This window comes from Durio zibethinus, chromosome 21, assembly GCF_047325235.1.
Source record: "Durio zibethinus cultivar Kanyao isolate XHJ-2024 chromosome 21, ASM4732523v1, whole genome shotgun sequence".
Taxonomy (NCBI): Eukaryota; Viridiplantae; Streptophyta; class Magnoliopsida; order Malvales; family Malvaceae; genus Durio; species Durio zibethinus.
In genome coordinates, this window is record NC_143182.1 from 9,487,713 (window position 1) to 9,511,141 (window position 23,429).

Below are 23,429 nucleotides of genomic sequence, written 5' to 3' on the forward strand. Positions count from 1 at the left end.
ATTTTAATTAATTTAAAAATATTATTTCATATTCTTAAATTAATCTCTTTAATCTTATAAAACAAATTTATTAATATATTATACATATATCTAATAATAAAAAATAAAATATTTTATTTTTAATTATACTACAGGCCGAGATTGAGGGCCCTAAACCCGATCTTGATCTAGATTTTTTTTATTTTAAAACATAGCTTGCCCCGCTTGATCTTTTTAACTTCCAAACAAAAAAATTTCACCCTTATCAGATTGGAGGGGACAGAACTTGTCGAAAAGCTTAAGAAAAAATGGAGAAAAAAATTACGGAGTGCCTAAAATTCTTGCAATGAATTTTTTTGTTTTCACCGGCAAATTTGGCGCCTCACCCTCACTCCCCCAATCATTCTGCAAGAGTTTCAAACTTCTTCTTAGAAGATGTATATGTTGCAAAATTATCCAAAAATATTGTAAAGGGAGACATAATTAGAAGATAGTTGCTACACCTCTAATTCAGAAAAATGAAACATTTTTAAACCTGTAAAAAAAAAAAAACTAAAAGCTTTTAAATAGCCAAAATATCTATAATTCCAATTTCCAAATTATTTGCTAAACTTGATTTTCTAAACTTGCATTTAAGCAAAGTCCATTTTCAACAAAAATATCCAGATTTTTTTTAGGAGACACAGAATCTACCAGGGAAAGAGTAATGGTTTAACAGCCAGCCATGTGGCAGTGGAGTTTCTGCTGTCAGGTACATCATCGGGGCAATATCTCTTATCCAGTTAATCAAACTACGTGTACACTCCTTGTTGGACAACGAGATCCCAACCCAATCTCGAGATTAAGTTGAGCTCTCATGTCATCCACCGGGATTTCCACCCCACAAGTAGTGGCTTAGATTGGTCCTTATTTCCTGACTTGTTTCGTTGGCAGAGTTTACTACACACCCAGAAAGCAAGTTTGCCGCAAAGAAAAGATGGCAACGCAAGCACTTCTATCAGCATCTCTTAGCTCCTCAGTGGAGACTGCCAGGCAGATTCTAGGAGCTAGACCACTCCAATCCCAAATTGGATCCTTAAGGAAGGGATCTTTTGTTGTTAGGGCAGCTTCCACTCCTCCTGTTAAGGTCTCATTCTTCCCATATTCTCCCCATTAATATGATCATGTTGTGTCTTTTTCTTTTGTTGTTTTTACTTAATATTAATTGTTAATATGGCATTTTCAGCAAGGAGCGGATAGACCCTTGTGGTTTGCATCTAAACAAAGCCTTTCATACTTGGATGGCAGGTAAAAATCACCAGATGCAAGCGGTTTATGGCATTTTGATGTACTGATAGGCTGCTCCTTTTCCATAGCACTGACATCTAGATAAGTGATCTAATCCTTCAAATTTGCTGCCTGTCAATTCTACAGCCTTCCAGGTGACTATGGATTCGACCCATTGGGGCTCTCAGACCCTGAAGGTCCAGGAGGGTTCATCGAGCCAAAATGGTTAGCCTATGGTGAAGTAATCAACGGGCGTTATGCTATGATGGGTGCAGTTGGTGCCATTGCCCCTGAAATACTTGGGAAGGCTGGCCTCATTCCTCCAGAAACAGCCCTCCCTTGGTTTAAAACTGGTGTGATCCCACCAGCAGGAACATACAACTACTGGGCAGACCCCTATACTTTGTTTGTGTTCGAGATGGCACTCATGGGATTTGCAGAACACAGAAGATTCCAAGACTGGGCCAACCCAGGTTCCATGGGGAAACAATATTTCTTGGGATTCGAGAAGTATCTTGGAGGGTCTGGAGAGCCAGCATACCCTGGAGGACCACTCTTTAACCCACTTGGTTTGGGAAAAGATGAGAAGTCATTGAAGGATTTGAAGCTGAAAGAGGTGAAGAATGGGAGATTGGCTATGTTGGCAATCGTGGGTTACTTCATCCAAGGGCTTGTAACAGGAGTAGGGCCATTCCAGAACCTCCTAGATCACTTGGCTGATCCTTTCAACAACAATATCTTGACTAACCTCAAGTTCCATTAGATGAAGTGCCTGCTTTGTTGCATGGAACTACCCAAGCCCCATCTCCTATATCCTTAGCCTTTCCTGATCTCATTGTAACATGTGAAAATTTATTCTGTAATCTGTGAGAAAGAACTGAAATAGACTTGTTATTGTATTAAGTATCATTTTCCTCCATCACCTTTGACCAATGAGAATTTACATAGGGATGTTGGAGAAGAGATTCACCATGGAGAAGTGAACATTAACATTTCCTATTTGCATACTGAACGTAGGATAGTCCTAATTATTCAGCCACTGTTTGAAGCAAAAGAGGTAGTTATACAGTCAAATCAAGAAATTTTAGAAGAAAGGAAGACAAGCATTTGATATTTATGGAGAAAATAATAAAGCTTTTCAAGCATGTTTAATCAAAGGAAAAGGCCTGCATCGTCATTACAGTAACAAACATTTCTGTACAGAGGTAGGCACACTGACATCTTCAAAATCAGGAGAAAAGCAAAATAAGATTCTCAACTCTATGATGACTGCTTCAGGGTTAGACCCTCAGGCACCAGTTTGGAGACGAAATTACGCAACATCTTTAACTAAACAGCCTGAGCAACAGGTTCATCTGAACTCGATGCTCCTAGCCTGAAAATTAAAGAGAGTCGTGAACATAACAAAAGTCGCTGCATTAGCAAGAATTATAGCAGGAATAATTTATTAATATCAGCTGCTAAAGTCCCATTGTCCCCCCCCCCCCCCCCCAGCACACTCTTTCAACCCCGCAAAAAACACCCACCCAAGTACCAAAATAACCTTGAGAAGATTATCACATGAGAAACATAAATGTTTTGGAGGTATTGCTCTACCTTTGAATTCCTTCTCCTACTTCCATTCTGAAAAAGTTCCCAATCTTCACAGGTGAGCCCACTTCCTTTGATATATTATCCAAAATTGTCTGGAGCAGGGTATAAAGTTTTAATAACTATAATACTTTTAATCACAAGCAAATGCACAGGTATGCCTAGTCAACAAGCATTTTAAAGCACATAAATCTTTACACCCACAAAAGTATCTATGTGTATTGTGTGCACACAGACAGCACGTTCCAGCAAGAAACATCCATATTGCATAGGTTGGTAGAAGTGGCACCATCCTGAAATAAGTCCAGCAACAACTAATGCGTACCAAGTCCAAAGGCACACTAGTCTTGACAGCCTCAACCTTCTAAATTTATACCTCTTTAGCCTTTGAAATCCCAATCCCATGAAGAAATAAGGCAGAGCTATGAATTTCATATCAGAAAGCAAGTTTAAGTTTAAAATACAACAGAAAGGCCTCACAAACCTTTACACTTAGAGAGTCATTTAAGAAATACTTTTGCTCCATTAGAACAACCTCCTCAAAGTATTTACGCAGACGACGTTCAACCATTTTCTCTATGGCCATCTCAGACTTTCCAGTACTTTCAGCCTGACATACAAAATAAATTGGTAAACATACAAAATGGAGTCTAAGATTGAGTAGTTATATTACATTGTACATGATGCATCAACAAAAAACTACTTCCAAAGAATATATGTTTCCATTGGTAGAAAGTGTGCCATCCAAAAACAACTAGGGACTAAGCTGATAGAAACACATTTAAATCTTATGCAAGAGTCTACATGTTGCCATGTGATTTGTAGATGTACCCAAAGAAGGTTTTGTACTTTCTGAGGCTTTATACATTTAAGTTGCTATTAATTCTAAATGACATTTATCATGCGAAATGGGAGATAGATATGTTTTACATATGTAAACTCAACTGTCAAATCACAAAAAAGGAAGAATAACATATCATGTGCAAAATGATTCTAAAACTAAACCAAATTACTAGGTAGAATCAAAGAAGTAAATTTATTTCTTTCATTGTGGCTCATTTACAGCCAACACATTCGGCTGAACAAAAATCTTCTCCATAATAAACCAATTTTCTCATCATGGAGTTGGGATTACTAACTTCATCATTACCACAAAAGCATAAAAAATAATAGCTATTAGAACCTGCTCTCATTATTGATCCTGCAAAGGATTTTGGCAGGATTGGTCACCAGTTGACCAGGTAGGTAAATAGGTGAAACCTATAAATATATTGAATATTATGTACTAATATATTGATGCCAGTTAAAATACTTAATTATACATAAAATATCTATTTAACTTGTAAGTTGTAAGCTACATATGACATAAAACCTAGTCTAAAGTGGCTTATCCAATAATGCACATGGCCTCGGTTAAATTCCCACCAAAATCACTCATGCGACTTTAATTGACACAAATTTGCAAAGGAGTCAAACTGGTTTGCGCTGGATCTTTAAAAGGTCTGGCTCATAAGTATGACAAACACTATCAAGTTTAATAACTATGCTAACAATGACTTTTAAGTCATCTACTTGTTAGTGTCTAAAGAATGTGTCAAAGGTTGTCACATAGAAGAAAATTTTAACTCTTGGCATCCATGAAATAATGGGATTTAAATTCGATAACACTAGATGCAACCGAAAATGGAATTACAGGTACCTGAGACCTTAGAATCTCATGTTCATTGTTAAGTGCATCAGAGGTCACTAATTCCTTTGTCAAGGATATTGGCTTTGCTGCCACGATATGCATTGCTAGCTCTGAGCCAACCTTCTGGAGGGCATCCAAATGAGAAACCTCATTCTCTACTTCAAGAGATAAAATTCCAGCAATTCAACCTAAACCTACATCCACATAAAATAGTTATTATATCTTTTGTTGTGCCATATCCTCTTTTCCTGCAAGGCAATAAGATTACAACTAAGATAACATGTCAAAAGATGGGTGAGAAATGTCTTCTATGTCTGTGTGGGCAAGGACACATGCATGTTGTCTACCAAGCAATAGGATAGCAGCACAAGAAACAAACCTGGTTGAGGACATCTATGGAGGTAAGCAGAAACAACACCATGTGGTGTTGACATCACAAAACCCCTCCTGAGTTTTACATTCTCTCCCATCATTGCAGCCACTTCAGTAACTGCACTTTGAATGGTTGTCTCCCCACTAATTTTGGGATGTTCAAGATTTAATTTTAAGTCCTGGTAGAAAATGAATGGTTAATCAACTTCAGACATAGAAATTCCAATTATAGGTGCAAAAGAGTCAAAGATTGAAACAGGAATTTGATATATACTCAGAATAAAATCACCAACATAAATAACTTATGCTAATCTACCAAATCTTTTACTTGCATTGGTTTCATCTGGAGATCAATTAGTGTTTCACAACATGCATGAACAAGAATGAGTTCAGAATAAAATTAAAAAAACTACATATGATTACTTTTGACAACTATAACAAGAGAATGCACTTATAAACCAAAACCAAAGTCCGACTTTAAAATTTGAAGAGACAAGACAACAATGAATTCATGACTAAATACAATCCACTTTTCCATACCCTTGAGAGAACGCCAGACATGTTCATTAGATGAGGTTCTACAAAAATGATAATTCTTGATCACAAAGATTGAAGATAGAGTGAAATTTTAAAAGAATTTTCCACCTTATAATATGGACTAAGACATTGTATAAGCAAAAGGGTAAAAACGAACAACATATCTCATGCTGGTTCAATAAGAAAAAATAATAAGCTTTTAGCATAGAAACTTCTCACCTCTAAATACTCAGGCCCAAATGAGAAAACCCCAGGAACCTGTTGGGAAGAATTTTCAACCAACAAAGCTTGCTTTGCCAAAGCCAAAGCCTGTGTGAAAGAAAATATTGATAAATTACAAGCAATAAAGCAGAACCAAAATAAGTAACAACAGTCATACAACAAAGGGAAAAAGCAAGCATAAACATTCATATGAACTGAATAAAAGCAAAAACTTCTGAGAACTGACTTCAAATGAGATTTTGCATTAACAAGAGAATCATTAACCCCCACTAACCAAGTACTCGAAAATTTCATTCCTTGCCACAAAATCAGTCTCGCAATTAAGTTCAATTATTGCAGCCTTGCCCTCATTTTGAGCCATAGCAGGCAGACCCTCAGCAGCGGTCCTCGACGACTTTTTCATGGCCAAAACCTTTCCTCTTTTCCGCAAATCTTTCTGTGCAGCCTCTGCATTAAAACAAAACCATAATCCAAAAGAATTTAATATAAAACCAATCCAAAAACCAAAACAAACAGAAAAAACAAATCATATCTGATAAAAACAAAAACCGAGTATTTTCTATTCTATACCAATATCCCAATTGCAATCAACGAGAGAAGCTTTGACATCCTTTATGGGGGCACTTGTTCTTTCCCTTAGTTGCTTGATAAGGCTCATTTGTTCAGCAGAGGAAGGAACCTGAGAGTTGAATTTTCTTGAAACCCAATATAAATAAGCAGTTTTTGAGGCTTTCATATCTGTAGATTGAGCAATGGAGGTTCCTTTGGTTGCCAAAGTAGAGTATCCATGCCCACTACAAGTACTCAGCCTGGTGTTGTACAATAAGATCCCAAGCGGACGCTTTGCATTTCTGAAGAAAGCCATTTTCTATATCTAATATTTTGCTGCAAGTAATGATATTTCAAAAGAAACCCATCAAAAAAGTGGCAAACAGAAAACCCAGAGTTCACGTTCAAATCAGGGTTTAAGGGTTTTAGAGAGAATTAAAAGTAGTAATAAAAAGATTTCAGTTTTTGTTATTTAAATCACATGAGAGAGAGAGAGAGAGAGAGAGAGAGAGATAGAAGACAGGGAAAAGAGGCTGACCTTAGAATGAAATGAGTGTGTATTTGCAAAGATGCGGAAGTGGAACGATGAAAATTTTGATGGAACACTTCACGAGTGTAAACCTCAGTTTCTGCTAATTGAGATGAGTGGAGCCGGGAAGGACTCGAGTCTCGACCCAATGGGCTAAGACCCAGCTGATTTGGTGGAAGCGAGCCCAAATTTGATGCGGGCTTCGGTTTGTTCCAACGTATTTCGGCTAAAGTCCACAAACAAATAAGAAAAAAAATGAGGGGGAAAAGAAAGCACAATCATTGCTAGGGATCAGTGCAAAGCATTCATTGAGCTGTGCATTTTATAACGGTGAAATTGAGACAAAGGATCATATATTTTTTACTTGTGTTTACTCCAAGCAAATATGGACGAAGGTTCTTAATGTTAGATAGGGCCATGAGAGAATGGCATGCTGAGTTGCTATGGGCAAGAAACAAACTTATGGGAGAGCTCTAATATCAGTCATTTCCAGAGTAACATGGAACGCATTTATCTTCGGTAGGAAAGAAATTGTAGGCACATTGATATAATAGGCATTGAATAGATACCTCATCTTGTATATATTATATCTATTTCATGTAAAAAAATATGTAAAATATTAAAATTATTACATCATAATTTATATTAATATGTCAAATATAAAACATATTTTTATAAAATTTTATCACATTTAGAATAATTTTTATCAAAATTTTAAATTATATTATTTTTATATTTTTTATATTATTTAATATCATATCATTGAAATTGTCAAATTTAACTTCGAAGGTATACAAGGAGATTATATTATAAAGGCAAAGAAACTGGCTTTATATATATAATGGAGATTTATTTATATTAATGTAATTCTTATATATTTTTTAATTTTTAAATTAAATTAAAAATTGTGTTCATTTAAATTAAAATAGTTTTTTAAATTCAATAATTTTTATCTGAAAATAAAAAAATAATATTAATATAGGTGAATCTTATATATATATATATATATATATATATGTATGTATATGACATGTATTATCAATCCAAGCTAATAAAGGAACAAACATTGTTAAAGTGAGGTTTGAAAACATTTGGTCATTGTTTTGTTTTTACTGGTAATTGATGATACTAATAGAGGTATTGATTTTCTAAAAATATCGACCAAAGACATAACACATATGGGGCATCCGCCATAAATATTTTGCAACCCTTTATTAATTTCTACAGTAATATCTCATTCAAAAAGTTAAGTCAAGATATAAAAAAAAAAAAAAAAAAACTTCTAAATTATTTCACTTTATTTAAATAATTTTTATATTTTTATTATTTTTTAATAAATTTTATTCTTTAATTTGTTTTTAAATAAAATTTTATTTCATACAAAAATTTAATTTATATTAAGTGTTTATTTAGGTAAAAATTAAACATTAAAAATTTATTTTTTTTACAAATTAAAAATAAAAATTTTATTTAAGTGCAAATTAACTTATTACAAATTAAAATTTGAAAGTTCGATATCTTTAGAAAAACCTTTAATATCTCTAGAAAAATGAAAATAGCTACACAAAAAAAAAAAAATGCTTGATATATTTTAAATTAAAATTAAGTACATAATATAATACGCTAGTTTGGTTGACATTGTTTCAGTTATAATGTAATTATCAAATTTATCAATAAATAATTAATTTAATCGATTAATTTATTTTTTTTATGAAAAAATTTTAAATTCGAATATTATCGATAATTACTTATTATGATCATATCGAATATATGACTTATAATAATTTATTTTAAATTATCAGATATGATATATCTTATATTGATTTAAAAGATTAAATAATTTATCTATCTCGATTTTTTTTATAACAAAAATATAATTATCGAATTTTGATATAATTTAATTATTTTAACAAAGTCAAATGGTGATCTCCGAAAATAGTTTTTATTACCACTAACCAAACAGCCTTAAATAGTGTATAAACAAAACCAATATACTTTTGAATCATTTTTAACGTATGGAAAAGTGGAATATTTTGCATAATTTTTTAATTTATACATTCATTAAATTAATAGAAGGTGTTTATTTTATAGTTTAATTTGGCAATCTATAATCAAAATTTTCTAGTTGCATAAACTCAACCATGCTGATCTAACCGGAGTTATGATGATGGTGGTGAAAATTTAAGAGCCGACAGCTCTGTCACTATCCCAAGTTTCATTTCTCAATACTTCACAATTTTTTCCCACGTTCTTCCATTTCTCACCCTATATATAATGAACCCAATTACCGTTTTATTCTCTTCACAATATTCGGAAAATTCCTGATAGACAGAGGGCTCTGCTTCATTCTCACGCGTTTTCTGTGGCGTCGTAGGATCCAAGATCCGATCAGTTTCAATTCGAACCCTACTTCAAATCCCCTAGATCTGTCTCAGGTGCTTCCTTCAGTCTTCTTTTCTTGTTTCGCGGCCTTTTACTTATATGGGTCTTTGGTTTTTACATCTAATCTGCCAATTCTTATTTTGTTCCGTACTCTGATCTGTTTTATGGTTTTTTATTAATATGGATAAAATTTTCAGTAGTTTCTGTTGAAATGCTATTTCTTTTTATTATTTGATGCTTTTTTGCGTTTGGGTATATGGATCTACTACTTTTAAATTTTATGCAATGAAATTATTTTATACTTAGGCTTAGGCATGTGTTTTTTCTTCTTTTTTGGTTTTTATTATTTTAATTAATGTTAAGTTTGGGATAAATTTGTATCGAAACTGAATATTGAAAATCTTTTTTTTTTTATTTTTTTGTAGATTTTTTATATTGAATGCTTCAGTTTACAGTAGCTTAGATTGGATCTGTATATTTCAAGATCTGCTATTATCATGGTTTTCTCAGAAAGGAAGATGCCCGGGACCTGCTGGGTTTTTCTGTTAGTGCTTCTGTTTGCCCATTCTTGTCATGGGTTTTACCTGCCTGGGAGTTACATGCATACGTATTCGACAACGGATTCTATATTTGCCAAAGTTAATTCCTTGACTTCCATTGAAACCGAGCTTCCTTTTAGTTATTACAGTCTCCCTTACTGCAAACCTCTCAGTGGAATAAAGAAAAGTGCCGAGAATCTTGGTGAACTTCTTATGGGAGATCAGATTGATAACTCCCCTTATCGGTTTCGAATGAACGTGAATGAGTCTCTCTACCTTTGCACCACCAATCCCTTGAATGAGCATGAGGTTAAGCTTTTGAAACAGAGGACTCGCGATTTGTATCAAGTGAATATGATACTAGACAATTTGCCGGTGATGAGGATTGCAAAACAAAATGGGATTAACATTCAGTGGACTGGATTCCCGGTTGGGTATACTCCACCAAATAGCAATGATGATTACATTATCAATCATCTCAAGTTCAAGGTCTTGGTTCATGAGTATGAGGGGAGTGCTGTGAAGATAATTGGAACTGGGGAAGAAGGAATGGGTGTAATCTCTGAAGCTGATAAGAAAAAGGCCTCTGGTTTTGAGATTGTTGGCTTTGAGGTGGTTCCATGCAGTGTTAAATATGATCCTGAAGTCATGACTAAACTTCACATGTATGACAGCATCTCCCCTGTGAACTGCCCCTTGGAGCTAGACAAGTCACAGATAATAGGGGAACAAGAGAGGATCTCTTTTACTTATGAGGTTGAATTTGTTAAAAGTAATATTAGATGGCCATCTCGCTGGGATGCTTACTTGAAGATGGAAGGAGCACGTGTGCACTGGTTCTCCATTCTAAATTCATTGATGGTTATCACTTTCCTAGCTGGTATTGTGTTTGTCATTTTCTTGAGGACTGTGAGGAGGGATTTGACAAGGTACGAGGAACTGGACAAAGAATCTCAAGCACAAATAAATGAGGAGCTTTCTGGATGGAAGCTTGTTGTTGGTGATGTTTTCAGAGAACCAGACTGCCCGAAGCTTCTCTGTGTGATGATTGGAGATGGAGTTCAGATTACAGGAATGGCAGCTGTCACTATAGTTTTTGCTGCATTAGGTTTCATGTCACCTGCTTCACGAGGAATGCTACTGACAGGGATGATTATTCTTTATCTTTTCTTGGGTATTGCTGCTGGGTATGTTGCTGTACATCTCTGGAGAACTCTCAAGGGAACTTCAGAAGGATGGAGGTCCGTTTCCTGGTTGGTTGCATGCTTCTTTCCTGGAATTGTCTTTGTTATCCTTACAGTATTGAATTTTATTCTGTGGGGCAGCAAAAGTACTGGTGCAATTCCCATTTCCCTGTATTTTGTACTCTTGTCTCTCTGGTTCTGCATTTCTGTGCCTCTCACTCTCGTGGGAGGATTCTTAGGGACTAGAGCTGAATCTATTCAATATCCTGTACGAACCAACCAGATTCCTAGGGAGATTCCAGCGCGCAAATGCCCATCATGGCTTCTTGTTCTTGGTGCTGGAACCCTTCCATTCGGTACCCTGTTCATTGAACTCTTCTTCATCCTTTCTAGCATCTGGCTTGGCAGGTTTTATTATGTGTTTGGCTTCTTGCTTATAGTTCTTCTACTACTGATCATTGTTTGTGCTGAAGTGTCAGTGGTCCTTACCTACATGCATCTCTGTGTTGAGGACTGGCGATGGTGGTGGAAGGCTTTCTTTGCTTCGGGTTCAGTTGCATTCTATGTGTTCCTATACTCCATCAATTACTTGGTCTTTGACCTACAGAGTTTGAGTGGTCCTGTGTCAGCTATTCTTTATCTTGGCTACTCAATGATCATGGCAATTGCAATCATGTTGTCTACAGGCACCATTGGCTTCATGACATCATTCTATTTTGTTCATTATCTTTTCTCATCCGTCAAGATCGATTAAAAGTCTCATTTGGTGATCTTCATCAACCAGCTGGAAAAGACTTTGGCATTTAAGGGGATGATGTCTCGATTCGTCATTTTGATTTCGCTAAAGTTGTCTTTGGTAGCTAATCATGTTACTCTATCAAAGAGGCTCTCAAAATCATTCAAAATTATCTTTTATTTTGATGGTTGTTGAGGTTAGGACTTGATAGCTTTATAGGAGTTTGTGATTTTCAGTCACAGCCTTACACGCTGCTCTGCCATTTTCAATTTTTCCTCAGTTATCTAGTTATGAGTTTTCTTGGATTACGCTTATATCTCAATTAATATATGTTCTAGAAAGCTGTAAATTGTTGGACTTAAAATTCTGTATTTTCTCTCGTATTTTTAATCAGATGGAAACCATAAACATGTATGTAATTGAGGTTAAGAACATAGCATCTAATTAGGTGCTTTAATTTCGTAGCTTAAATTTCATTATTCCAGCTGCCATTAACCTTTGAAAATCAAAAGCATAACAAATAATCTGATTGATGGATCAAGAGCCTATCATTACTTCATTTTCATCAATTAGGGTTTATGGTTAATGCCCATTCTAATAACTTAGATAGCAAGAAACTGAACGTTATCACATAGAAAGCTAAGTGAAACATAAGAAAATTAAGAATATTGATGAAAAAAAAAAACTAATGTTGATGAAAACAGAAAAACTGTGCAAACATACAATTTGTAAAAACAGATTTTTTTTATACGTAACAAATTTTGTTCATATTTTATTATTTTTAATCCTGAAAAAACTATTCAAAGATTTGGTAATTGTATAAAAGAATTGACAATTGCATCAAGAATTCTCTTCTGATTTGACGTCCTGAACATGCAATTTCTCTTGTGAACCGCTAATGTCTTCCAGTTTTAACGTCCTCGAAATCCTATCAAACTCCTCCTCACGAATATAATCAATTTTATTAACCGAAAGCAAAGCCACCGTCTTGAAACCTGAAACAGCAGCAGTAGCACCGTGGCGTTTGGCCACATCAACAGCAAACTGAGCAATCTTCGGACTCGAGAAGTGACGCACTTTAGCATCGATATTGAGGCTTGCGAGCATATTGGAGACAAGCATTACACTGAATTCAGGCAACAGAAAGGTTAATGGCATGGCAAAAAGATTGCTGAATTCTGGGGTAACGATATCTTCCACCAAAAATTCAACATTGTAGGCTTTGACGCAAAGCCTATATCTTAATTTCATTCGTATCTCGATGATGCCACCGGCGACAGCAGCAGGGTTGGCAAAACCATTGTTTGCTTTAGCCTCGTAGATTGTCAACGAGCAGCTTATATTTGACGCCATCGGCACCATGCACACGTAGTAGAGGGAGGGTCTGCTCTTGGCTTGCAGGTTTGGTCTTTGGTTCTCCTAGTTTTTATGGTGATCTGGGTGGGGAACGGCTCTGTTTGGCATAGGAGTTAGGCAAAAACATAAAGCGCACGGCTTTATTAAATGCAAATTTGAATAGTCGGTGAAGTCGTAGTCTTGTAGATATTATAGTTCAATTGATGGAATTTTTTTTAATAAGAAAAGTTTTTAATATATTGATTGTAAATTAAATATAAATTTTTTGCTTTTCTTTTTATAATTGAATTTGTTTGCTATATGCAAAGTAATTAGTAAGTATTAACTATGCATATATAATATATTTTTATTTTTATCAATGAGTTTTTTTAATGATAAAGAGTAGAATTAGAATTTCTTTTAGATTCTATATATTTTATATATAAAAATTTAGAATAAGAGAAGATTTTGAGTTGTGATATCAATTCAATTAAAAATTTTACATGTACTATAAATGATATGATTTTGTTTTATCATGAATCTTGATTACTTTATTTTTTTCTTTTTTTCTTTTTTATTGAAAATAATGAAAAATTATTACGTTTATATTTATTGCATTAGCAATATATTTTATGATATTATTTCATAAATAATTAATTAATTTTTAAAATAAATATATAAAAAATTAATATAATTTTTAAAAATTTACTTATTAATAAAAAAAATATTATTTGATTAATTGATAATATGTAAAATTTATATATTTAAAATATATCAATTATAAACTTAAAATTCTTTTGCTTTGCATGTATTACTTTATACTATTTACTTTTGAAATGGCATGGATGATCACTTTTACCTTTCAATAAATAACAAAAAACCAACAATTACTTTCAGAAAATACAACACCACTAATTAAATTTAATTAAAACTCCGGGGTCATCACACATCTTCAATCAACTCTTCAACTCTGTAGGCTTTGATGCATAGTTGATATCTTACTCTAATGGGTATTTCGATGACACCCACCCGCAGCCGCCGCTGCCCACCCGCAGCGGCAGCGGCGGCCTTGGAAGATGCATTACAAATATCAAACTCAAAGGCAGTCACATGGATGAGCATGATTTATAATTTATCAAGAAGGGCAAACAACGTACTATTTTTCATTCATATTTGCCGACACACAGGAAGAGTTACAGAAATACTAGTCTTATGCAAGGTTGGAAAGTCTTGAAACTTAAAACTCAAAGTAGCTTTGGTCTTTACATAGTTTTACTTAAAAGGTGCCAGGTAACCCTTGAAACATATCGTAGTTACAGCCAAAGCCAGCATCCAGGTTCTTTGGTTCATTATCATCCCAATTCAAAAAGGCTTCTATCGGGTCCTCATCAACAGGCTGGACCCTTTTCTTCCCATTGCCAGAAAGTGCTGGCAAAGTTTCTTGATATGAACTTGCAGAATAACCGTATGAAGTTGATGAGAAGTCTTCAGGTGCAGGGTAAAGAGGGGTTTGGGGCTGATAACGAAAAGGTACCTCTTTAAGGCCTAGATTGGCTTGGGTTGGCAGTGTGTCATATGTAGGATACGCATTCTGCTGGTTGAAATAAAACTGCGGCATTGTGGCCTTGGTTCCTAAATCAGATGGGCCAGATAATGTTGTGAAAGTTCCTAAATTAGTAGAGGCTTGCCCATACAGAATTGCATTTTCCTTGGCTGCATCGCGTAAATATTGATCAGCAAGCTTCTTGCATGTGCGGTCCAGTGCAGAGTCCAGGTACCTCCTTTGTGCATCCAGACACCTCTGAATATGCTTCTCAGCCTGCAAAATTATGGCTTTAATATTATGGATACTCCACAAAGAATATATAAGACTTCTTCATTTTCAGATTTGATTGAAATTATATTGAAATTTCACTTTCTGCAAGATTATTAGTATATCGTGTACAACATTTCTGGAATAGAATGATATTTAGCTCTTTTAATGGGCAATGATTGACTGCAAATTTCAGAAATATAAAAAGGATCATCATACATATCATGAAGAGATCTCAGTCACTCCCTTGAATCCTATTATTGACAGGAAAAGCTTAAAAATTCCAACTTGAAGACTCTGATTGATTCTGATTAATCAAAAAGAGAAAGAAATATGTGCTTCCTGATGCTCAGCGGAGTGTACTTAATGAGAAAACAGATCTTTCTAACTAGAATATGAATAAATAAATATACAGTAATATATATTAATATTTATTTTTCCTTACAATCTCCTAAATGAACTCACCTCAATCTGCAGATACAGTTTTCCATGAATTTCATTTTGCGGTTTTGGACTTCTTTTAGCTTTATGACCCCTGCATATTGTGTGCCAATAATCCACAGTAGCAAATAAAACCTTAAAACAGTTAATCAAAAAATAAAAAATAAAACCATCTCAATGGAAGGAAAAAACATGCCTGTTATATGCATTAGTGCGGGATGGTACTGAGTTCAAAGAATTAACACTGCGTGAACCTCCCACAACTTGAGAAACTGAGGTTCCTCGCATTCAGAATCATTTTAAAAAATATGGTCAGCTTGAATACCATCTTTAAACATCGATTAATGAAAGAAGATAATCTTTAATTTAGCCTTGGCCAACAAGTTGCTGCCTATATATATATATATATATATATATTATCATTTTTGTCTGCCGATACACATATTAAACAGTATAGCATTGGAAATAATAAGGCCAAGAAATATCATACAAATTTTTCCCCTCCATCATATCTTTTTCAAGGTTTCAATTAGAGAAAACAACAAAATATGTAGTGAAGAGCCATTGAAAATTTACGGTTTGACTTCTAAGTTAGTACACTTTGAAACATTCGATCTAAAAATGCACACTACAATATGAATATTACTTGTCCTTCAAAATCAAAATCATAATTATTTTGATATGAGTGAATACGTTTTATTATTAATTGTTACAAAACTTTTATTTCTGTGTACACGGCTTTGTTTCATTCGGTAAAACTCACTTTCCCTACTAACCGGTATAGGAGTATTGTTTACTTTCTATTCTTTTCTAATTGTTTCAGATTCTATTTCCATCAGTAAATGAAATGTTCCCCTCTTGAAAGTTGGTGGCTTGAAAACCATCAGATACTCCTTGTCTTAACTTTTTCCTAATAATTATTGTGAAATTAATAGGAAAACTTATTCTAGTTCCTTCTTTCTTTGGCATGTAAGTCTATTGAACAAGTTGTTAAATAAGCACATAATAAAACGAATCAAATTGCATGTTTAAAACAAATTAAGAATGAAGGCAGGTGGATATAACAAAACCTACCGTTTTTGGCTGTGTCCTGCCACTCCTTCACTGAAAATTTGCCCAGTCTATACTTCTGGAATACATTGATTAGCACATTAGGGAATAAATGAGTAATCCTTCACATGGAAACTTTAAATAGTTGGTTTTAAATGCTAAAAAGGAAATGCTTTTAAATTGAATACTATAAAAATTTACTTGCAGGTGACTCTTAACATGGAAAAGACTGAGTCCATCTATATCCATCAAGTCCAGAACAGCTTTTGGTGTTGCTTCTGCAATTAAGATTTATGGTCAGATCATTGAATAAGTAATGGTAACTGCAAGTTAACTTTCTGGCAGCAAAGGCAAGATGAGTGCTCTGGTTGCGCTACACTCATATTGGCATGGAATTCAGAAAATTATTGAGAAACAATACAATTGTGATAGATTCCATACTAAACTGAACTAACACAAAATGGTTAAAAATAGCTAATACTAAGCAGAAATGCTAATACTGGCACTGCAGGTGCATGAAACTGAAGGGATGATTGGAATCAAAAAGCGGGTATAAACTGCATTTGTGCCCATCTGCAGACTTATAGAGATGCTTTATTTTCTTGTAATGTTGCCAAGTTAGAACAATGGGAACACATCCAAAGTCACCAAAGCAAGTGTGCAACGCTATACAAGCCAACAAACTTGCAGTTGGTCTCGTCAAACACATGACTAAAGAAGTCACATAATTCAACATGCATCATCAATGCTAAGTAAAACCATGACAACGCAACAGAAGGCATTAAACGGAAGTGTATTTGAAAAGAGAACGACAAAATACAAGTCGACAAACTTTCTACAAGCATCCCGTAGAGTACAAACAATATTCCTAGGATGCAATGTAACAGAACAACAAGAATATATATAAATCAGAAAAAGAAAAGTTTAACATCTATTATACAGTCACTAATCGACAAATTATTTCGTCAGCAGCCACCAAAAGGCTACACAAACTGCCTAGATTACGGTTAACTCAATTTATTTTAACACTCCATACATAGAAAGGTAGAAAGGCACAGCAAAAACTAAATTGAAGCATGTGCTAAGCGAAGTGGCAATGATTTTTATGAATCCTCAGTGAAATCTACATGGACATGTTACACATAAAAAGAGACAGCAAGGAAGAAAAAATGTGGGAGAAACAATACCTCATTTTTTTGAGCTAATCTTATTTGAAAATGATCAAAAGAATATCATTTTTTTAAAGCAAACCCATATAAGGTAAGCAATGGGATATGATAGGAATTTACTCAAGGGGGAGAGGAGAAAAGCATCTTTCATTGATGATTCAATTTGATCTTACCTGCCCAAATTAAGCATGGTATGCAGAAACTAACTGCATATATTTGTATTCGAACAAAGAATGGGAACTAGTAACATGCGGTTAAAGAAAATGAAACTATATGGGGAAAAAAATTAAATATAAATTTCTGTATCATTAAATGCTTAAAACATATAAGTTTCATGATAGTTTTAGTGGAAAAATTAGAGAAGGTTCATTTCCATAGATAAGGATGAATGGATTCCAATATTAAATCATTTAAACACTCTAAAATTTGACGGCAAAGGTTTTGCATTTTTCTAGAATGGCCTAGGAGAGTAGTAACACATGCTCACAGCAGACGGTTAAGCAAGCAGAATTTGTTTCCAAAGAAACAAGAAGATATCATTATCCAAAGAAAATAAAGGAAAAGAAAATTTTTCAAAGTTTGAGAAAGCGAAATACAGCCAGAGGAGAATTCAACTTTCCGCATAAAAGGACTAATAAAGCCACTGAGCCAGCCTCAGTGCTAGATGCAAGTGAGAAATGGATGAATAGAAGAAACACCCCCTTAGACATCTTGTTAAACGCAACAAGGCATGCAAGTTACTTCCAAATGAAAAAGAAAAATCAAGTTATTTTATGAGTCATTTTCTTGTGCCTTCTACATATCCACAAAGATGAACATGATGCAAGCATTCGAGTATCATATGTTAATTCCATCCATTTTAGAAACCAATTCATCAACATTAATTTATTTTTCAAAAGGAGACTGGATATTCACACTAAAAACTATTTGGAGAAAATGAAGTAGAATATGCTAGAGAATAACAGGAAATGAACACTGACTTTGAGGACCACCAAGCTTATTGACAGAATCTACAAAATAAGCATGAAGCTCATGAGTCCATCGAAGACGAGGTTTAATGTCATTAGTCACCAAGAGCTTAGGTTTCTCCTTCACCTTTTCCACCACCTCATTACTAACAACATGGTCACCATTAATCTTTACAGGAGGAGAGGAGGGTCCCGGAATTTCTTGCAAAGCAAGCAATGTGTTATTATCACCAGAACCCTGGAGTTGCTGGTCATCTTGGTTATGCCCATTGACAACACCTTGACCAGCGATTTCTTTTCCTAGTACTACACTCATAAGTTCATCACAATTCTGGTTCAGAACATTGTTTTCCATTGAAACACTCTTCATTTCACTCAATATCTCAGCCATTTCCCTTCTTATACACTTCTACTTCAATCCTAATTTCTAACACTCTTAACAGTGTTGCAGGTTTGCAACAGAAACCAAGATTACCCCAGATATAGAACTGAAAAATAAAGCATGGCAATGTATGAACATACCCCACAAAAACAAAACTGAGGACCCCACCAGGAAAGTTGTGTGGGGGCCACAGAAGTAATAGCACTATCAGAGAAAAATATATCGTAATAAATAAAAGTTAGAACAATCCAAAGGTAGACACAACGGCTGTTTTGTAATTATCTTAATATTGGTAAAAAAGAGTGGAAGTGAGACTTTTGAACCAGGACAAGCAAGGAGAAGAAATCGAGGAGAGGGAGGGAAGGGGGAGGGCGAGGGAGGATTGATAAACTTACCCAAGAGGTCAGTGAACATGCACACGTGGGGGAGTACATGACGTGTACGGAGGGCCAAGGTGGCGTGGAGTGAATGGAAGCGGTGGTGGTACAGTGAGTCACCTACAGGGGAAGTTCTGGTTTCAGTTGTGACTCTGGTGCATGAAAGGAAACGTGGAAGCTGCAGCTCTTCGGTGTTCGGTTTTTGTTCGTAATTACAGTCTCCAGGGTGTGTTTTTCTCTGATTTTTTAAGAATGCATCTTAAACTTCTGAAAGGAATGATTTTTGAGTGAACCTTTGAAAACTCAAAACTCCGGGTTGGGTCAAGGTCATTAAGCCCATCTTTGCCATTTTGGCATCCTAATTTACATTCACAATGGGGATATCAAATGTTACAAAAGCTTCATAGAACCTGTTTATTGCAAGGGGATAGACAAGATTAGTCTTGATGTAGTGAAAAGTTCTCTATTTTAAATTCAGACTTTGGTTTATTTAATTTATATCATTATGAATTTTAGCTTAATCAATTCATTCGATCATAAATTTTGAATTTAAATTTCAATATTTATTTATAATTATTTTTTTATTTTTTTACCGTGAACTTCTCTATAAGAAAAATTCTCTAATTTCAGTTTAGGTTACTTTTGCTACGTTCTCATATATTTCCAAGGAGAAATGTTTAATAGTAGAATTCATTTGGATGAGATCAAATTTCTTTTGTGTTTTCTCTTGCAAGTGTTTATACAAATTTTGTTTTTCTTTTGATACATATGATTTGGTCTTGCAGAATAACAAAGTAATGATTTCCCAATTTTTAAATCTCACAAATATTCAAGGATTCAAATATAAAATTTTCAAATTAAAATCATAGTTTCCTTACTTACTTTTGAAGGTGTTGACACAAATTTATTATGTGTGGTTTCAACAATTTGCCATGTTTCTGGTTACACACTGACTGGAACTGCAAGTTTGTTTGCTGACTGTTGCAGTGTTTTTTTTTTCCTTTGGGCCAAAGACTATTGTAGCGTTCAATTCGTTAAAGTCGTGATGCTTTTCTTCTTTCACCTACTTAGCTCTTCCTTGATTCCAATCTTTAATTGTTATGTGTTTTTTTTTTTAATTTAAGATATCAATATTTAAAATTTGATTATTGAAATTAAGAGTTAAAAAAATTCTAATTAAACAGAAAAATATTTTAGTTAAACAGTTATATTATATCAACCGATGTTCCATTCAAATCATTTAATGTCTTTCATCAATTTTTTACATGTCATTTTCCATATCACTTTCTAAAATTTTCTCACAAAAATCATCCCGCCTTAACTTCGTAACACCTAACTCTTCATCTGCTGGTGTTTTGCCGATTGTCATTTTTCAATATAAAACCAATCACCATAATCAGACTTTGCAGTAATTGCTCAATTCAATTGAAGGATTCATTATCTGGATGTGAAGAGTGCCTCCTTGAACGATGATCTCAAAGAAGAGGTTCACATGACTAAACCAAACCAAAGGAGAGACCACCCACAAGCTCTTCCAGCAAAACTAGACTCGGCGATTTATCTTGCGACTAGTCATTCAATCAATCAATCAAGCCCTTCCCTATATTCTTTTTCAAAAAGCAGAACTTAAAACTTCATTGAAACAAAAAATCATTGAAACAAAAAATCAAACATGTTGTAGGGATTGGTATAGAAGAACGATACAACTTAGAGAGAAAGTACTCGGCACCGTATCAATCAATAGCACAACAACGGTATAATTACTATATCACCCTTGAATCTACAAGAAATTAAAAAACCACTTGTGGTTTAATTTTCATGGTTTTACAGTCTTTCGAAGGTTACTTGGTAAACTTTTCTTGTTATTTGAGAAAAATTTAATTCTCGTAATATTGCTCAACTAAATATGAATATTTGAATTGTGGAGCGCAAGCCAATGATGAAAAAAATAAACGGTGTTGGGCTTGCTTGTAGTAGAGAGGCAAATGGTTAATGCTCTAAAAAACATTAGCGTGTTGGGCTCGGTAGAAATTTAGTTTGGAAACAAATTTCCTTTTTAAGAAGTTTTAAAATTGATGTGCCGAATGACATGAGAAATTGATGAAATGGCATTAAATGATTAGAATGATATGACACTGCATAACTGTTTTATAAAATTTTATTTATAATAAATTTCATAAAATTTGAAGTTTGATTTAATTAATTTATATAATTAATTATTTTTAATAATATTTTTATTTAAAAATAATTAGTTAGATTAACTTAATTATATTTATTACATTTTAAATATCCAATATTTTTATCTTATATGAATAAATTATAATTAATTTAATCAATAATATAAATAAAAAATTTTAATAAAAAGCTAATTACTCATGAATATATTTTCATATTTTTTTATTACCTATGAAAAATTAAATGAAATTTAATGTAATAAATAAGGAAAGATAAATGATCCATTTACTGAATTGATAATAATGATATTATTAAATTAGGAAAGATTTTTTTTTTTTAAAAGATAACAGATTAGGTAAGAACTCATAATTTGTAATTTTGAAAAGAAAACTACATTAATTTCATGTCTTTCGTTGCTTGTTACATTATATTGTTAATAATAGTAATTTTATAGTACATTTATGATAATGTTTATTTATAGTAATATAAATTCAAATGTTCTTTCCAAAAGAATATTAAGCAATTGTTCACATTTAATTTACATAAAAGTAAAATACACACAATGTTGAAATAAAAATTCCTATAATTTGATTCATATATATCAAAGCTAATGCCTTTGATAAAAGGGAAATAGTTAAATGTGAATAGTTTATATTTTTGACATGTAGATGGGTTTAAAAAATCACTATGTGTTTTCTAATAAATGTATTTTATTTATTTAAAGCATTTTTATTATTTTTATAGTAACATTTTTAATTACTTAAAAAATAATTAGTTAGATTAAATTAATTACATTTATTACATTTTAAATATCCAATATTTTTACTTTATATGAGTAAGTTACAACTAATTTAGTTAATAACACAAATAAAAAAATAAACTAAATAAAAAGTTAATTACTCATGAATATATTTTTTTATCTTTTTATTACTTATAAAAAATAAATGAAATTTAATGTAATAAATGGGGAAAGAGAAATGAGCATGATTAATGATATCGTTAAATTAGGAAAAATTTTGCTTTCTTTTTAAAACAAGATAGTAGATTACACAAGAATTCAGAATTTGTTATTTTGAAGGGAAAATTGCATTAATTTCATATCTTTTGTTACTTATTACATTTATGGTTAATAATAGTAACTTTTTAATACATTTAGGTCATTTTTTTATGTATATGTTTATTAATAGGGTATGATAATAATCATCTTATATTGTATTTGATTTATATGTGAAGAGAGGAATAATTATTGTAAAAAGGATTAATATCCTCTTGGCACAGGATTATTCAATCCTCTCAAAGTGAAAATAATTATTTTTAATCAATGAGATTAAATTTATATGTTTAATTATACCCTTAAAAATTATATCAATATTTTAAATTGTATAAAATTTGAAAAAAGATAATTTTGATAAATAAATAAATAAATAAATTATTTTATCATAATCATTGCATACATCAAACATAAAATAGTATAATATTATTTAATATAATACTAATCGTAATATCATCTTATTCTATCATATCTTAATCTTATACATCAAATACATCCCTAAGATAATATTTATTGATAGTAATATAAATACAAATATTTTTCAAAAAATAATATTAAGCAAAAGTTCAACTCCTTTATAAATAAAACATATATATATATATTAATACAACTCGTTTATCCATTAAAAAAAACATAAGTATAATTAAGTTATAAATTTAATATATTAATATTACAAAAAATTTCTTACAATTAATATCAAACTTTATTTTCACATTGAGTCTTTTAAATATGTAATTTTATCTAATCAATTATTTTTATCCTCTTAAAATTTGATGAATATATATTCTATTAAATTTAAAGTGACAATTATATCTTAGATATTCAATATAGATTCATGACATTGGAAATAGCGGAGAATTTGTAATTGTTTTAAGCAAAATTGAAATTATTAATTTTGCTAAAGCAAAGTAGCAAACTATATTGCTAATTTGTTAATAAAGATGGGAGTAGAAAAAACAAAATTATTTTATACTTGTAGTTAGTAGTCTTTAAGAGAGTTAACTTGTTTGTATTATTGTTATTATTTTTAAATTAGATTATATGTATTATTAGGTGTTGTTACAATTGTTTTTCTATTTATGCATGAGCCTAG

At 32.7% G+C, this 23,429-nt stretch overlaps 3 protein-coding genes and 2 pseudogenes across 6 annotated transcripts; 2 read left to right on the forward strand and 3 right to left on the reverse strand.

The window, feature by feature from the left end:
- The first annotated feature begins 453 nt into the window (after positions 1 to 453).
- Positions 454 to 2,148, forward strand: LOC111305514 (photosystem I chlorophyll a/b-binding protein 3-1, chloroplastic). Its single transcript, XM_022903132.2, has 3 exons — positions 454 to 1,105; positions 1,205 to 1,266; positions 1,393 to 2,148. The coding sequence occupies exons 1-3, from the start codon at positions 956 to 958 to the stop codon at positions 2,006 to 2,008; spliced, it is 828 nt and encodes a 275-aa protein (XP_022758867.1). The 5' UTR covers positions 454 to 955; the 3' UTR covers positions 2,009 to 2,148.
- Positions 2,149 to 2,331: 183 nt separating this feature from the next.
- On the reverse strand, positions 2,332 to 7,113 carry LOC111305513 (elongation factor Ts, mitochondrial-like; annotated as a pseudogene). Its single transcript, XR_016331299.1, has 9 exons — positions 6,744 to 7,113; positions 6,227 to 6,541; positions 5,931 to 6,103; positions 5,654 to 5,743; positions 4,905 to 5,076; positions 4,535 to 4,719; positions 3,320 to 3,445; positions 2,842 to 2,930; positions 2,332 to 2,620 (listed from the first exon to the last, which is right to left on the reverse strand). The product of XR_016331299.1 is annotated as an elongation factor Ts, mitochondrial-like (transcript).
- A 1,920-nt stretch (positions 7,114 to 9,033) lies between these two features.
- Positions 9,034 to 12,054, forward strand: LOC111305515 (transmembrane 9 superfamily member 12 pseudogene; annotated as a pseudogene). 2 transcript variants are annotated; one of them, XR_016331211.1, is made up of 2 exons: positions 9,034 to 9,169; positions 9,542 to 12,054. The product of XR_016331211.1 is annotated as a transmembrane 9 superfamily member 12 pseudogene, transcript variant X1 (transcript). The 2 variants fall into 2 exon arrangements; XR_016331212.1 differs by having other exon boundaries at positions 9,627 to 12,054.
- Positions 12,055 to 12,353: 299 nt separating this feature from the next.
- Positions 12,354 to 13,064, reverse strand: LOC149512862 (uncharacterized). The gene has a single exon (XM_089750261.1). It carries the CDS (start codon positions 12,935 to 12,937, stop codon positions 12,416 to 12,418), a length of 522 nt encoding a protein of 173 aa, XP_089606387.1. The 5' UTR covers positions 12,938 to 13,064; the 3' UTR covers positions 12,354 to 12,415.
- A 959-nt stretch (positions 13,065 to 14,023) lies between these two features.
- Positions 14,024 to 18,973, reverse strand: LOC111306188 (uncharacterized). The gene is made up of 6 exons (XM_089751098.1): positions 18,364 to 18,973; positions 16,416 to 16,492; positions 16,239 to 16,293; positions 15,343 to 15,436; positions 15,189 to 15,258; positions 14,024 to 14,729 (listed from the first exon to the last, which is right to left on the reverse strand). Exons 1-6 carry the CDS (start codon positions 18,740 to 18,742, stop codon positions 14,187 to 14,189), a joined length of 1,218 nt encoding a protein of 405 aa, XP_089607224.1. The 5' UTR covers positions 18,743 to 18,973; the 3' UTR covers positions 14,024 to 14,186.
- Positions 18,974 to 23,429: the final 4,456 nt, after the last annotated feature.